Source organism: Hordeum vulgare, chromosome 3H (assembly GCF_904849725.1).
Source record: "Hordeum vulgare subsp. vulgare chromosome 3H, MorexV3_pseudomolecules_assembly, whole genome shotgun sequence".
In the NCBI taxonomy this organism is placed as follows: Eukaryota; Viridiplantae; Streptophyta; class Magnoliopsida; order Poales; family Poaceae; genus Hordeum; species Hordeum vulgare.
The window spans coordinates 602,998,094-603,015,174 of NC_058520.1; the positions used below are offsets into that span (position 1 = coordinate 602,998,094).

The window sequence follows — 17,081 nt, forward strand, 5'->3', positions numbered from 1 at the left end:
CAAAAGAAATAGAAACGACACATTATTGAATGTCTCAAGTTGATTATGCTCGGCTGTGTGTGTGCCTGGCAGCAAATGCTCGTACGAGCAGTCATGACCAGCCAGAACAAAGCTGAAGACATATCACAGCCCATCAGGACCGGTCCATACATATTTTATGCTCTCGGGCGGGAAAACCAAATGGGGCCCTTGTGGACAAAGAAAATCAAACTAGCGATCGATTCTTTTGATTCGTCAATGCTAACTAGGTAGTGTCTTGGGCTTTATTTTTTTCCTCTTATTTTCTGGATCTAAGAAAGAAATATCGCAAAACATATACTATGCTACTACCTGGCCGGGGCCCCTATCTCCCAGGGGCCAGGGCGGGCGCCCCGTTGCCCCGGCCTATGGGCCGGCCCTGCAGCCCATACTGGCGATCTAGAAACTACACATGTGATCGATCGATTTAACCTGTTATGGATACATGATGACCTCACTCGACAAAGCACAAGAAAACCATGTCCCAGCGTACTACACAATACTTCCCAAGAAAACCAATTAACATTACTACCTCTTCTAGCCCTAAAAGAAGGCATGAATCTTATCTATTGTGCTAACAAATGATATGTTTATGGCTAAAAAATATATATGTTTATGCAAATTAATTTCTTCATATATTGAAGAAATTCCTAACACTCCATCATATAAATAGATGAGCGCAGCAACGCGCGTCATTAAAGATCTAGTGGATACATAATGACCTCACTCGACTGAGACTTAACCAAGACTCAGCTGACTGACTCTTAGACAGACACTAATAATAAATTTATCTTTTAATTTGCTACTAGGTTTGACATCTTTTGTTGTAATTACATCCTTATCTATGTAGTTCTTTCATCTTTTATTTGCTATTATGTAGAGTAGTTCATTAGTCAACTGTTCATCACCTGCCTCCTTCTCTTGATCCCGGCCTTGAAGCCGTTCTTCATGTGGAGGATGATTGAGATGTTGGGCTCGACGACGTGCCCCGGCACGGCCTCCACCTCGAAGTTCCGCACCACGGCCGCTGCAAACACCTTGAGCTGCACGAACGCCATGTCCTTGCCGAGGAGGTTCGTGGCCCGGTGTTGAAGGACGCGAACTTGTACGACGGCACGTACCTCTCTAGCTTTCCTCATACTGTATGTGGATGACATATTATTGATGGGGAATAATATAGAGATATTGGAGAGCATAAAGGCCTATTTGAACAAGAGTTTTTCAATGAAGGACCTTGGAGAAGCTGCATACATATTAGGCATTAAGATCTATAGAGATAGATCGAGACGCCTCATAGGTCTTTCGCAAAGTACACACCTTGACAAGATATTGAAGAAGTTCAATATGGAAAACTCAAAGAAAGGGTTCTTGCCAGTTTTGCAAGGTATGAGATTGAGTAAGACTCAGTCGCCGACCACGGCAACAGATAGAGAGAAGATGAGTTCTGTCCCCTAAGCATCAGCCGTGGGCTCTCTAATGTATGCCATGCTGTGTACCAGACCTGATATAAACCTTTCCATAAGCTTGGTAGGGAGGTACCAAAGTGATCCCGGTATGGAACACTGGACAGCGGTCAAGAATATCCTTAAGTACCTGAAAAGGACTAAGGAAATGTTTCTCGTTTATGGAGGTGACGAAGAGCTCGTCGTAAAGGGTTACGTCGATGCTAGCTTCGACACAGATCCGGATGACTCTAAGTCACAGACCGGATACGTATATGTGTTGAATGGTGGGGCAGTGAGCTGGTGCAGCAGCAAGCAAGAAGTCATGGCAGCATCTACATGTGAAGCGGAGTACATAGCTGCTTCAGAAGCAGCTCATGAAGGAATTTGGATGAAGGAACTCATCACCGACCTTGGAGTGGTTCCAAGCGCGTCGGGTCCAATGACACTCTTCTGTGATAACACTGGAGCCATTGCCATAGCCAAGGAGCTCAGGTTTCACCGGAAGACGAAGCACATCAAACGCCGCTACAACTCAATCCAGGACCATGTCCAGAGTGGAGTGATAGATATTTGTAAAGTACACATGGATCTTAATATTGCAGACCCGTTGACTAAACCTATTCCACGAGCAAAACATGATCAACACCATAATGCTATGGGTGTTCGATACATCACAATGTAACTAGATTATTGACTCTAGTGCAAGTGGGAGACTGTTGGAAATATGCCCTAGAGGCAATAATAAAATGGTTATTATCATATTTCCTTGTTCATGATAATCGTCTATTGTTCATGCTATAATTGTATTAATAGGAAACAGTAATACATGTATGAATAAATAGATCACAAAGTGTCCCTAGTAAGCCTCTAGTTGGCTAGCTCGTTAGTCAATAGATGATCATGGTTTCCTGATCATGGGCATTAGATGTCATTGATAACGAGATCACATCATTAGGAGAATGATGTGATGGACAAGACCCAATCCTAAGCATAGCACTAGATCGTATTGTTCGTATGCTAAAGCTTTTCTATTGTCAAGTATCTTTCCTTCGACCGTGAGATTGTGCAACTCCCGGATACCGTAGGAGTGCTTTGGGTGTATCAAACGTCACAACGTAACTGGGTGACTATAAAGGTGTACTACGGGTACCTCCGAAAGTGTCTGTTGGGTTGGTACGAATCGAGATCGGGATTTGTCACTCCATGTAACGGAGAGGTATCTCTGGGCCCACTCGGTAGAACATCATCATGAGCTCAAAGTGACTAAGGAGTTATTCACACGATGACGTGCTACGGAACGAGTAAAGATACTTACCGGTAACGAGATTGAACAAGGTATAGGCATACCGACGATCGAATCTCGGGCAAGTTCTATACCGACAGACAAAGGGAATCGTATACGGGATTGATTGAATCCTTGACATCGTGGTTCATCCGATGAGATCATCGTGGAGCAAGTGGGAGCCACCATGGGTATCCAGACCCCGCTGATGGTTATTGGCCAGAGAGGTGTCTCGGTCATGTATGCCTGTCTCCCGAACCCGTAGGGTCTACACACTTAAGGTTCAGTGACGCTAGGGTTATAGGGAATTGTTATATGAGGTTACCGAAAGTCGTTCGGAGTCCCGGATGAGATCCCGTACGTCACGAGGAGCTTCGGAATGGTCCGGAGGTAAAGATTGATATATAGGACGGATGGTTTCTGACACCGGAAGTGTTTCGGGCATCACCGGTAACGTACCGCGACCACCGGGACCACCGGAGGTGGCCCCGGGGGTCCACCGAAGGGGGGCAACGACCCCGGGAGGTAAGGTGGGCCAAGTGGGGGAGGGAACCAGCCCCTAGGTGGGCTGGTGCGCCTCCCCACTCAGCCCAATGCGCAGGGGAGAGGGAAGGGGGGCAAACCCTAGGCACAGGTGGGCCTTAGGCCCACGAGGTGGTGCGCCACCCCCTCCCACCCTAGCCGCCGCCTCCTTTCCCATCTGGTGGCTGCCGCACCACCTAGGAGGGAAACCCTAGGGGTGGCGCAGCCCTTCCCCCTCCTCCTATAAATAGAGAGGGGTTTTGTCCTTGGGAGACAGACTTCTCCCTCTCCCTCGGCGCAGCCCTGCCCTTCTTTCTCCTCCTCTCTGCCGGTGCTTGGCGAAGCCCTGCCGGGAGACCTCGTCTCTCCATCGACACCACGCTGTCGTGCTGCTGGAGTTCTTCCCCAACCTCTCCCTCCTCCTTGCTGGATCAAGGTGCGGGAAACGTCACCGGGCTGCACGTGTGTTGAACGCGGAGGTGCCGTAGTTCGGCACTAGATCGGAATCGCTGCGAGTACGACTCCATCAACCGCATTTTAGCAACGCTTCCGCTTAGCGATCTTCAAAGGTATGAAGATGCTCTTACCCCTCTCTCGTTGCTGGTCTCTCCATAGGAAGATTTGAATATGCGTAGGAAAATTTTGAATTTATGCTATGTTACCCAACACGTACGATAGCGCCACCTAACGGAACCATGCCAAAAATCGATGTGTCAACTTCATACGTTTGATCAGGGCCGGTCTTGGCTCTTGAGAGGCCCTGGGCGAACTGGAAAATGGGCCCTAAAAACTACTGTAAAATAAAGGGAAACTTGCATAGACACATATCACAAAATTTCACAATGGGAAGCACAAACTGATTTTTTCAATGCGCATTGCTGCCACCTTCCTCATATTTTATTTTCTCAAGCAAATGTCGTTTATGCAGTATTTTTGTTAGAAAGGATTGGGAGCACCTGAATTAGTTGGAGTAAAATAGCAGAAATTCAACTACCCAACCATCTTCGATCTGCCTATGGTTCTTACTCCGCTAGTTCCTCGTCTACTTCAAAAAAACAATATGTACAGAAGAGAGACGAGAAATTCAACAAGAGACAAACTTTAGAAAGATTAAGATCAAAGCCGCAAAGGTAAATAATGCAACCAAATGACCTTAATTTGAGCCCTTGACCTAACAACCCGTAGCTGACCATCGAATGCTGCAAACTGATTCGTTCTCCCACGCCAGGATGAGAGTGCTAATATGAGGGAATAATAGAACCACCCCCACGCCAAGATCTATTAGTTGTGATGTGTGCTTTGGAAGATGCAGTCCAGTGAAGAGGAAAATGAATCGGCAGCAGCTGCCACCGGTGTGCGTTGTTTACCAGGGCAAATGTGGATTCAACGTAGTTTTGTGGCATGATGCCTCACGGGTTGGTCGAGCATTTAATTTCTTTGTTTATATATTTGCGCCTTTGAAATCCAGATTATTTTTTGGTTGAAAGTATATATTACCTTTTTTAGACAAGAATGTATATATTACCAAAAAAACTGCACTAGGTATGGGCCCCTCATCAGCCTGGGCCCTAGGCCGTTGCACTTCTTGCCCCTACCCAGGGTGGGCGCTGCGTTTGATTTCCTTACCTTACTCCTCTACTTTACACTTGCATGTTTTATATTTCGCTGCTATACTCTTAGAAATACATGTGTAGGGTGTGCTTGACTTGCTATAACTCTCATAGCTGTCTCTCAACTAAAATTGAAAAAAGACAAAGATTTTATCTTGTCAAGTAGTCTAATCACCCCCCTCCCTCTCCCGCCTCTAGAAATAGTTGCATGTCTTCTGTGCGACCGCAACTCCGTATTGTTTTTAGTCTAATTTTGTTATTCTTTCTGCATGGTACCCAACCTCCTCCATCCGAGGTGCAACTACCATTGTCCATGTTTTTGTTTTTATCTAAAATTTCCGCCCTTCTATGTTTTTAAAGGCGGGCCCACTTTATAAGTTACAAACATTTTGACAAATCCACAATAATGCATGAACACTTCCTAAAAATACCATGACAAATGCAAGATAATTGTGTACGATTTTTAACAAAAAAAGATATATGAGAAAAATGAGCGAATAAATAAATAAAACATGAAAGCGTGGCAAAAGAAATAGAAACGACACATTATTGAATGTCTCAAGTCGTGTGGACATTAAGATTATATTCGGCTGTGTGTGTGTGCCTGGCAGCAAATGCTCGTAACGAGCAGTCACGACCCAGCCCACGAACAAAGCTGAAGACATATCACAGCCCAATAAACAGCCCATACTAACAATCTAGAAACTACACATGTGATCGATCGATGTAACCTGTTATTAAGAACAGTAAAACTGCATCTAATCCCTGTCTTCTCACGAATTAGACATTTCTGGCCGTTTGATTTCCTCTCTTAAACGTTGCTGGTCGTTAGATCTAAAGTAAACACTATGTTTGCCGCGAACTGGGCCTAAAGTCGCCCGGGCAGCTACTCCCGTAGCTATTTTGCAGCCCTGTGGTTAATTGGGCCACTTTTTCTACACGGCCCAAGGCAACAAAACCCGGTTTAGCTTTACAGAAAATAAAATGTAGTGAACGAGCACCTCCCCCCTTCGCTCCTCACGCTGCCCCTTCCTCTCCCTGCCGCCGCCCACGACGGCATCTCATCCCTCCTTGCTTCCCAACACGCCGATCCCGCCTATGCCTCCGAGTCCCCCGCTCGCCTTGTGGCCACTCACGTTGACCCTCTCGCCCGTGACGACGGATCCTCCCCTCCGAATATCACTCGCGACCTAAGTGAATCCTCCCGACACCATCGCCGGCAAGAGTAACTAGAGTAGCGACGCCCGACGACTTGCCCTGTGAACCTGGAGAGAGACAACAATGATGTGGGCATGACTTGATAGATTTTCCCGGTGGAGCTGAGGAGAGGCGAAGAAGACGATGGGCATGATGCTCTGACGCGTGCAGCTCCTCTGAACCACGCCACCACCCATCTTCTTTTCACAGCCAAGCGCAGGGGAGACGAACTCCCTTGACGCTAGCGTACCTCGCGGACCTAGGTCTGACCCTAGGTGCCGCCGCCAAGACCTCTTGCTCGTGTATCCACTGCCAGCCGTCCGGTAACCAAGCTCGTGAACACTTCGCCACAGGTATGTTCGCACCTCCCTCCCTTGCGGTCGCGCCACCGCTACCTGATGTGTGGATGTGTGACATCTGATTTTTGGGTTAGGCGGACACGATGTTATTCGACGCACATCACGCAGTAGACGTCGAAGGTGTTCCGAAGAGCGATGGAGGGGGTGGATCCGTCTCACGTTGTTCTTCAGTCAACATCGCTGACCAGTTGCAGGCACACCGCGACATGCCGCTAGAGTAGTACCAGGATAATCAATTTGTGGGTACTTGAAGGTCCACGCCTCCCTGACAATTCGTATTCTCGATGTATGCATGTCCTAAGATCTGTCTTGCCTTGATCTAATTTTGATGCCGTGATCTAATTTTAATAGCTTGCATTCAAGTGCCTATTCTTAAGATTATATTGACTCCCATTCTAACATTTTCCTTCTGGTTGTTCTTGGGCTACTAATAATTGAGTTGTATGTGCTTGCTGTTAGTTCTTTTATGTATATATAGATTGAAGTTTGTGTTGTCCTTCTCGCTTACATTGACACAGTGACGACGGGCATGAGGCGCAGGCGGTTGAGCCACTTCCTTCCATCAAGAGACCTCCTCCCCAGCCTCTCTCTAGCGGCAGACGAATCGGTGGTGCGCTGCCGCTGTCCCGGCGCTCCACGTCGGCAGGATCCTGCCTCCTTCCACGAGTGTGCATCCCAATCATAGTTGCTTCCTATATATAACCATTTTTCAGTGTTTTGACAAGCATATCAACTGCAGATGATGTGCAGGGGAAGTTCAGATAACAAGCATATGAAAGCATCCTCGACACTAACGTGTGGTAGCACTTGCTATGTTTTACTGATGGTTTCTCTTGTTGTCTTGTAAAGGATGAATTTGATATGCTCTCTGAGGATTTTCTAACTGTCTAAATGACTTGGGTGTGTCAGGTACATTTACCTAGCCAACTTTTTGTTTTTTCATATGATACAAATATCTGTGTTTTTGGAAAAATTCGACCCATCGGTTAACTATAGAACACCACAAATACAGTGCATTGCTATTTCAGTGGTGTGCTGTTAATTGTTCAGAATATTACAAGGTTGTTTCATCACTACTTGGTTGGGGGAGTTTACACAACATTGAGAAGTTGCAACACTTTTAATATAGATTTTGCTGCGTTGACATATGCTCACTTAGGTGTTCTCTACGGTACTGGAGCAATGGTGCTTGCTTACATGAGCTGAATATATTTCTCGCAGATGTCTTTGTTGCTTATTTAGTTGGCAGTAAAATCTTCATGTATCAAAGAATGGTATATAGCTTAATTGCGTCAGCAATCTCTGAATATTTCAGCAGCTCAAGCAGCGTTCCTTTGACAGGAAACCTCCTTCCACGAGTGTGCATCCCAATCATAGTTGCTTCCTATATATAACCATTTTTCAGTCTTTTGACAGGCATATCAACTGCAGATGATGTGCAGGGGAAGTTCAGATAACAAGCATATGAAAGCATCCTCGACACTAACCTGTGGTAGCACTTGCTACAATGGTATCAATCTATTTTTTTGTTAGATTACTCCAGATTTGTTCATGGTTATATTCTTATTTTGAAGTATCTAAAATATATTTCCTTGAAGAATCTGTTTACAGTCTGGTGGAGTGACTGGTGCATGCCTTGCCGTATCAGCTTCCCAAGCAGTAATTCATCCCCTCTCCTCCGTGATCTGCGTTCCTGATCGAGTGACTGGTGCATGCCTTGCCGTATCAGCTTCCCACAATTGTGCCTGATTGGCAGAGATAGTGGGGGCGCCAACGGCGGCAGTGCCAGATTCCGGTGGAGTTGTAGTGAGCAGCTTGGTCTCATCACCACGGTGGCGACCGGCAGCCCATTTAGGTCCGAGACCAACTCGTCGCCGTCGGCCATGCCTCTCCTTCCACCAATTCCAAGATCTGCCGACACTTACTCTGTTGTCCGGTGCCAGGTGCCTAAGATCAGCACGCCTCCCCCTCATTTGAGTTTCGCTTGGATTTTTTTTCTGCTGACTGTAGGATGCAAACGCATCTCTAATTTGCTTGTGTAGTGAGAGTAACAGTGTGATTTTTGAATTCAGTAAAATAACATTTCTTTCACAAGAGATGGATAAATAGGACAATATATACTTCCAGGCAATACAGTTCTGGGAATACTACTGCTAATGAATGTTTATCTCATCTCCATAGAGTTGCTTCGTATAGATCTTATTTTTTTCGAATCTTTCAAGTTCCTTTTGCTCTGATGTATGCTTGCCGATTTATCTAGATGAGAAGGTTCTTTCAATATTAGGCAGATCTTTCAACTAAGCACGTCTCTTTTGTAATCAATCATGGGTATCATCTTAACACTACTTACCTACTAGCAGATATTTTCAAATGCGTGAAAGAATCAACTGCTGGAGATTTCAGAATCTGATAAACTATGCAATTTTTGGTTACATCTTTTTCATTCAGTTTTGGACTTTAGCTCTGTCGTATGTATGTAACTATCTATATTAATTTTCAAGATCCTCTGATTTCAAGAGTAAAGAATAAGGCAGGTAGGCGCAACATACATGGTGAAATCACTCTTAATTATGTTCTTCACAGGGAATACTTACCCTTATAAGATGAACTTGGTTGGAAGATTTTGGCTCTATGAAGCAGATCCGGACCATGATAGCATGATCGTAATTGCTAATCTTGTTGTTGACTAACAGAAAGGAGTACATATTCACATTGTGGTATAATGATGGTAAGACAATCATATATTTTCTTCAGAAGGTTCCTATTTATTGCTTATTGACGATGAAATATTTTTTTCTTTTCAAAATCTTACTCACAATTTTATTGGGGAGAGATATGGCATATGTTAGTTGTCTCATGTTTTAGGCAACCGACAAAGACTTGCTCAATTTTTACCTATGTTCTTTGCATTGCTTAGGTCTATAAATTTCTGGTATTGGCAAGAAATAATTCTCTATGGTGGGCGATCTTATCGAAGCCTTGCCCGAAAAAATGGTTACATCCCACTTATAGGTCAGTCTTATTCGCTACACTCACATACATAAGCTGACACCTTGTTCAATTACTTTAGAGAAGCATTGCTTTCGGCTGAGTCATGCCAACTCATTAAATTTCATTATTTTCGTGTTAAATAGTGAATCCAAACTCCAACATTGTTTCCAAAGCTCGTTATGTAAGGGAATTTTGTGTGGAGTTATGCAGAAATGCAATGGTCTGTAAATAAACCATTATTATCACCTTCTGTTGAATTATAGTTAACTGGTTATATACCGTTCGCTTGCAGATCCAGATGCACACACTTTTTTATAATACCTACAGATAGGTGAAAGCAGTATAGATTCATGAGGTGCTATCTGGTCGGTTATGAGGTTTGTGCACCCATTGGCCATTAATCTTCATTTATGGTTATCTAACTTCATTATATAATTTGATTAATAAAACGTGGTAGTGTATTTTTGTGTGATTTACGAAAAGTCATATACAAAATTTACCATTATTTAGTGCTTACAAATGATAGCACTCAACAGTAATTATTCATGCCGTATCTGATGATACTTGATGCCCCTATGAGATAGCCATTGGGATTCTTGATGATACTTGATGCCCCTGGAGATAACCATTGGGGTTCTTGATGATATTTCTCGTGCGTCTTTTCATAGTAATGCCTTAGAAGCGGTTGTCTTAGTATACATTGCTTTTCATTGATCATAATATTACAAGTTGCATGTTATCAGTTATTTCGGATCATGTTACTAAATAATTTTATTTTCTTATATATATATATATATATATATATATATATACATATATATATCTGACATGTGATACCTTCCAAATTTACGAATTTAATTTTTGTTTTATGCCAATAAAAATTTACAAAGTTGTCTACCATTTTACGTTTTATTGATAAAATGGACGGGCGCGGCAACGCGCGCCCATCACGATCTAGTGGATACATGATGACCTCACTCGACTGAGACTTAACCAAGTCTCAGCCGACTGAGTCTTTGACAAACACTAATAATAAATTTATTTTTTAATTTGCTACTAGGTTTGACATCTTTTTTTTAATTACATCCTTATCTACGTAGTTCTTTCATCTTTTATTTGCTACTTCCTCCGTTCTAAAATAAGTGTCTCAACTTTATACTAGCTCTAGCATAAAATTGTACTAACTTTGAGACAGTTATTTTGAGACAGGGAGTATTATGTAGAGTAGTTCATTAGTCAACTGTTCATCACCTGCCTCCTTCTCTTGATCCTAGCCTTGAAGCCGTTCTTCATGTGGAGGATGATTGAGATGTTGGGCTCGACGACGTGCCCCGGCACGGCCTCCACCTCGAAGTTCCGCACCACGGCCGCTGCGACCACCTTGAGCTGCACGAACGCCATGTCCTTGCCGAGGCAGGTTCGTGGCCCAGTGTTGAAGGACGCGAACTTGTACGACGGCACGTACCGCAGCTTGCCATCCTCCCCGATCCACCGCTCCGGCCGGAATTCCCGGCAGTCCTCGCCCCACACGGCCTCCATCCTCCCCATCGCGTACAGCGACACCACGATCTTGTCCCCCGGCCGCACCTGGTGCCCGCTCGGCAGTGCCTCGGCGGCGACCACGCCCTTGTGCTCGAACGGCACCGGAGGGTACAACCGGAGGGACTCGCACAGGGCGGCGTGGAGGTACACCAGCCGGCCTAGCTCATCGGGGTCGTAGGTCACCATGTCGTCTAGGGTGGTGCTGGTGGTGGCCTTGATGGTGTCGAGCTCTGCCAGGATCTTGGACTCCACCCGTGGGTTCATTGTGAGGAGATAGAAGAACCAGGACAGTGCCGAGCCGGTCGTGTCGCGGCCGGCGAGCATAAGGTTCATGGTCGTGTCACGCAGGATGACGTCGTCAACGGCATCGTCGTCCTCATCGATGTAGGAGGAGAGCAAGTCTGCCGAGTCCTCGTCGTCGTCCTCGATCACACGTCCGGCCTTCACCGCGTCCCGCCGCTTGGCGATCGCGTCGCCGATGAACCCGTCGATGTCGAGCCGCGCCACCGTCATTTTCCGCTCGTACCCGACCCCGAGCCACCGCACCAGCTTCCACCACGACAGTGGGAGCACACTGCGGACGAGGAGCACGTCCATGGCGTCGTCTATAGCGCGTGCAAAACGCACCTCCGGGAAGCTGACGGTCAGACAGCCCGGGTCGACGCCGAACACCAGCGTTGCCGTCATGTCGAACGTCAGTCTGAGGAACACGTCCTTGAGGTCACACACGCCGCCGGTGCTGGTGGCGGCAACGTGGTCGAGCAGCGGGAGCAGGTCGCGCTCGACCTTGAGGCGGCTGCACCGGGACACGAAGGCCCGAAACCGTGGCCCGGACATGAGCAACTGCGCCTTGGCGCGCTGGCGACGCCAAGAGTCGCCGTCGGCGTTGAAGATGCCGCCGCCGAGGATGTCCATGATCTCGGCGAGCTCAGTGCCCTTGGGGTAGTTGGGGAAGTTGGAGGTGAAGACGTGGCGGACGTTGGCCGGGTCGGAGGTGAAAAAAAGATGCCTCCCCGAGAGCGGTGGTCCGGTGAGGCGGAAGTTGAGCTGGGTGGTGCTGAGGAGGGACGTGACCCAGTCGTGGAGGCGCGGGAGGTTGACGAGGAGCGCCGGCAGCATACCCACGACCGGCCAATCCAGCGGGATCAGTGGGTTCTTGCGCCTGGACCTGACGTGGAGGTAGTAGAGGACGGCGAGGCAGAGCAAGGCGAGCGAAAACTCGAGGAAGGAGACGGGCGCCATTGTTAACGTTTTTGCTAGCTCTTGCAGTTCCATCGGTGCCGTGCCCAAGGTCTGGCAGGAGGAGTGCTGCTACAACGGTGTGGTGGGGGCTGAACGCCACGCGCGCGAGGGCCGTACATGTACTCATGCTCGAGCAGTACTCAACAGTCATGGATTTCCTTTCAGATGCTTACTCCTAATCAATGCTTTGATATGACATTTGCACTAAAAGTAGTACTCAGCACTGCACATATTTACTCAAGTCCAAGGAAAGAGCGCTACCACAGTGCCACTGACGCATCTAGAGTTGAAAGCTCCAAAAGGACGATTACTCTTTTCAAAGGATAACGCCGACACGTGTCTAGTTTGCAAACTGTTCACACGTATAGATTGTGGTTCGTGTGTAGTTGCACGAATTTTGATAAATTTTATCATATTTTTTATGGGGCTGCTACGCGTCCACCGACGGATGCCACCTCAACGACCGTTGGATGTATCGGTGCAGCCGTCCGATCTACGTTCCTGCACCCAATAGTTCCTGAAACAGAGGTCGAGTTGCAGAAACAATAGCCGCCTTGCGAAAACAATAGATGCGGGGACAGATCTGCGGTGCCTCGTCCTCCTCGCGCTGGTGCGGCTGCTGCTGCTGGCGCTCCTCCGTCCGCTGTCGTCGACGTCCACGCGACCCTTGCTGACGCTGCTCGGCGTGCCCAACGCCGACCTTCCGCGGTCGCTCTCGACGTTCGCGGCCGCCATGGGTCTGACCTTGCCGACGTGCTCCGCTACCACGTCCTCCTCGAGTACCTCTCCCCCGCCGACCTCCGTCGCCTCCCGGCCTCTGGGAAGTTGGTCACCACGCTGTTTCAGATTCTGAAACAACTGCCCAGTTTCTGAAACAACGATCCAGTTTCAGAAAACGGTTTTCGTGATTAGACGTTGTTCCAGTTTCTAAAACAACTGCCCAATTTCTGAAACAACGGTCCGGTTTCAAGAAACGGTTATTAGGTCGAGGCGAGATCTAACGGACGAGCGGCCGACGGATGGATCGCGCGGATCAGTCGGTGGAAGGTAAGACTTTCCCATTTTTTATAGGGAAAAGATTACATTTCACCGGCTGATCCTGCGCGATCCATCCGCCGTGCGCTCATCCGTTGGATCTCGATCTGATGACGAACCGTTTCCTGAAACTGGATCATTGTTTCAGGAACGGTCATGAAGCTGAGCTCCTCACTTTTCCACCCTGCGGCTCCGCCTCGGCTCCGGCGACCTCGCCCGCCGCCTGCTTGTTGCCGCTCAGCCTTGCCGGAGCTGCCGCCGTTGCCATGGCCTTCCCCGCCCTGCTCCCGGCCCCGTCGGCGAGCTCCCGCGACCACGGGGCAGCCGCCTCGCCTCACGCGGCCGGGGCCAGCCACCGTCGCCCACACCGCCGGAGTGCTGCGGCGTCCCAGCCCGCTCTCGGCTCCGCCGTAGCCCCTCGGCCACGCCGGCGAGCTCCCGCAACCAGGGGGCTAGACGCCTCGCCGCCCGTCGCCCCGCACCGCCGTAGCGCGGCCCCATCCCAGCCCGCTGCAAAAAATTCCTGAAACATGACCTTTGTTGCAAAAAATTCTTCCGCAACAGCACCCATGTTTGCAGAAAGACGAACATTTTTTTTCCTGAAACAAGCAATTGTTTCTGAAACTCGACCGTTGTTTCAGGATTTAATGGATCCAAAGTTTATTTTTTGCAACAAAGCGATTGTTTCTGCAACTCGAACGTCGTTTCAGGAATTAAATCATGAGCGGATCGGACGGCTATCGGCGAGATCGAACGGCTGTGGAGGTGATGGATTTTTAGTAAATATCCACCGGTGGATTGGTAGCAGCCCCCCTTGATTTAACACTTTGCAAAACAGTTTGAAATTTGAACGAGGCGTTGTAGACCGGTCAATAACCAAAATACTCCGTACTTATCTTGCCCAAAACGGGACTGTGGGTCTGTCTGCCATAGAGAAAGTTAAGAGGCAAGCCTATACTGACTAGTTCGGGGCTCGCTTTGTCCTTTGGTATCGCCGGAGTATTCCCCCCTCCCCCTCCTCCTCTTTCGCTTTGTCCTTTGGTATCGCCTGAGTATTCCCCCCTCCCCCTCCTCCTCTTTCTTCTCCGGCCGAGCGCATCCGCAGCTCCAAGGATGGCCGACGTCGCCGACCCTCTGGAACCCCTTAAGGCAGATCCCGTAACAGGTAAAGCACATGTACCAACTTTTTCCAGTATTTGCATCGCGCTGCCGCGCCGTCCATCACCGGCCGCGGCCGGCCACCAACAGCGTGCCATAGCCGAGCGATGGGAAAGAGATGCAGGGCAGGGGACAAGGGGTGAGGTCGACGCCACGAGGGAGCGCACGGTCGACATGTGGTGGTGAACCGGCCGGCCAGCCGATGGCCGACTGGTGCCCTTCACGGCATTGTCTCTTTTCCGATGCTGCGGCACCGGCCATTGGTGGCCGATTACCTAAGGTTTTGGTCTTTACGACCCCAAACATTAGCAATCGCTCGCCGCCGGTCTCATGAGGTGGGGAACCGGCGGCAATTTTCTTACTTTAAAGCTGACGCCTTTACGACCCCGGACATCAGCAACTGCTCGCCGCCGGCCGGTCTCTCTCATCGCCACCGCGCGCCGAGTTAAGTGACGTTTGGACCGAGCATCATGTCAAGTCGGTCGTCTACAGAGCAGCAAAGGGCCTTGATCTAGGCAAAGGCCCATGCCCAACAGCAGGATCAACGAGGGTGAGGGGGAGAGGTGTTAGAGGGACATCGACCGGCAAGCATCGCCATTGCTGCCATCAGGATGAGCCAATCCTGCCTTCTGATGCTGGAAATATCAGCTACTTCATGTCCCTCTGGTAGTCATGAGCAGAGTCCCCTGTTTGTACTAGTACAAACAGAAAACATTCTTTTCCAGCATCAGCATCTACTGGGTCAGCAAACTAGCGTGGTTTTATATGTATGGTATGTATGTATTTACATATAAAATGAAGAATGGAGTAAACTCAAGAGCTAGTAATACTGATGCCCCAAGATCTAAGTGTTGTTTGTTTGTTTGTTGCAGACTTGCAGTAGTCTTCCATAATTGAGTTCCTAATTGACAATTCACTTTGTTTCCAATAGTTCAAGCCATTAGGGATTGCTATCATTTTCTGGGGACAATCAAAGGCAACGTTAAACTACAACCCTGTGATAATGATGAGGTCCTTGATTTTGATGGCACGAAAATGGAGTTCCAGAAGTGCAATTACCAAGTTGGTACATTCAAATTAATAAGATTTGTCAAGAGGGGGGGTCAGAAATTCAAAGGATTGGGCTATGAACTACCATTTTGTCAGTGCTTTGCAACATCCAGCAGCTATGCAAGTGGAAAATTACTTCCATTCAGAGTGTGTGGTCGTTTCTGCAGTGGATGGCTCATTGGACAAATGGCTGGATACCAAGAAAAGCATAGAACTGTTCGATGAAGGCGATATGTGCCCTATCCTAAGAAATATGCTCAAGTGAGTTTTGCCTTAAACTCTGCTATATATGCCTTCCGTTTTCTACACAGTTGTTAAATTTCTTGTTGTTGCCCTATGTAGCCAACTTGTAGGTCTTGTGCAAAGCATAATTGCCCAGCAAAAGTGTCCCACGGATCTTTCAATGGAAGACTTGTATATCAAGCGGCTTTCTGGTGATATACCTAAGCTACAGGTGTTGATACTTAATGGTAGGTGTCTTCTTAAAACAGGAAAACTTTATATGCGTGGATGTTTGGCACTGATTTCACTACACATTAAAATTAACATAAAAAGTTGGTTTTCAGTTTTTGAACAGATATATGATGAAACAATTTAATCATGTGCACCTTGTTATAAAAGGTCATGAATTTATGTTTGAAACAAGCATGGTTGTTAAGAACAACTATAAGATGTATGCCTTAATATTTTGTCCTACGCAAAATAATTAAATTGGTTCAACCTAAACGATGAATATTGTGCTACCTATTCAAAACATGTGCATTTTGGTCTTTTTGTTAGGACACATATGGTCATTTTGATGATAGCCTGGCTTGCAGCAGGCTCTGTAACACAGCTTTGGGCATTTACATGTTTTAGCACCAAACCGTGTACGAGTACATTACATTTTGTAGCATTGCCACAATCCGTATTTCTTTTTTTACAGTTCCTGCACATTTCTTGTAGTGGAAAAGAGAGGGAGGGGGGGGGTAAAGATTATTGGAGTATATCCAAATAAATGCAGATGTGCATTTGCCATGTGCAAGTACTATATGCACTTGCATTGGGTTTGTACAGATAAATGTTGTCCTGTGCAGAAAAAGACAAGGATGAACAGATAAAAATAATAACTCCTAGTTTGTTTGCACACAACATAATGCAGATATTTGCACAAAAACGAGTAATGCGCATAGCACCCAAACTAGCTCGACGATTGTGAGGTTTTGTTACGATGCAAAAGAAGAAAAGGAAAATCATGTGGGTGTGGTGTTTGTTCAAGTGCCGTTCTAGTATGTTCTTTTTCTTTTGGTATTCTACGATGATACATGTACTAGTAAAATTCATAATTTTTGCTTCTTGATTTTTTTGGTTTATCGTAGTTGAAAACTTTAGCACTATAACCGAGGAGCAGGCTTGGAAAAATGTAAGGGCGATTGTTAAAGAGTGGTTTCTCAGGCATGATGTCGATCCAAGCTCGGGCAGTGCAGACTTCATCTCATGTATTAGGGGTCGGACAAGAAACACACAAGCTCTCTTGGAGGACCACCCGGTGGAGTGGGATAACATGAAAAAAGGCCTATTTCTCGCGGAAACTTACTCGTACTCCCAGCAAGTGTCTCGTAGGATCAATTCATCAGAACTGAAGTGGCCT

The 17,081-nt window shown here is 47.1% G+C and overlaps 1 protein-coding gene across 2 annotated transcripts; it reads right to left on the reverse strand.

Moving 5' to 3' along the window:
• Positions 1–6,886: 6,886 nt before the first annotated feature.
• On the reverse strand, positions 6,887–12,321 carry LOC123441017 (alkane hydroxylase MAH1-like). Of its 2 annotated transcripts, none has more exons than XM_045117547.1 (2): positions 10,676–12,321; positions 6,887–7,125 (listed from the first exon to the last, which is right to left on the reverse strand). In XM_045117547.1, the coding sequence occupies exons 1-2, from the start codon at positions 12,239–12,241 to the stop codon at positions 6,898–6,900; spliced, it is 1,794 nt and encodes a 597-aa protein (XP_044973482.1). In that variant the 5' UTR covers positions 12,242–12,321; the 3' UTR covers positions 6,887–6,897. The 2 variants fall into 2 exon arrangements, with proteins under 2 accessions (XP_044973482.1, XP_044973483.1); XM_045117548.1 differs by lacking the exon at positions 6,887–7,125 and adding an exon at positions 7,400–7,817.
• Positions 12,322–17,081: the final 4,760 nt, after the last annotated feature.

Coding starts and splice junctions, on each gene's coding strand:
- LOC123441017 (XM_045117547.1), bottom strand. CDS start 12,241: ATGGAACTGCAAGAGCTAGCAAAAACGTTAACAATGGCGCCCGTCTCC. Junction 7,126..10,675: donor GGATCAAGAGAAGGAGGCAG/GTGATGAACAGT, acceptor GGTTATATATAG/GAAGCAACTATGATTGGGAT.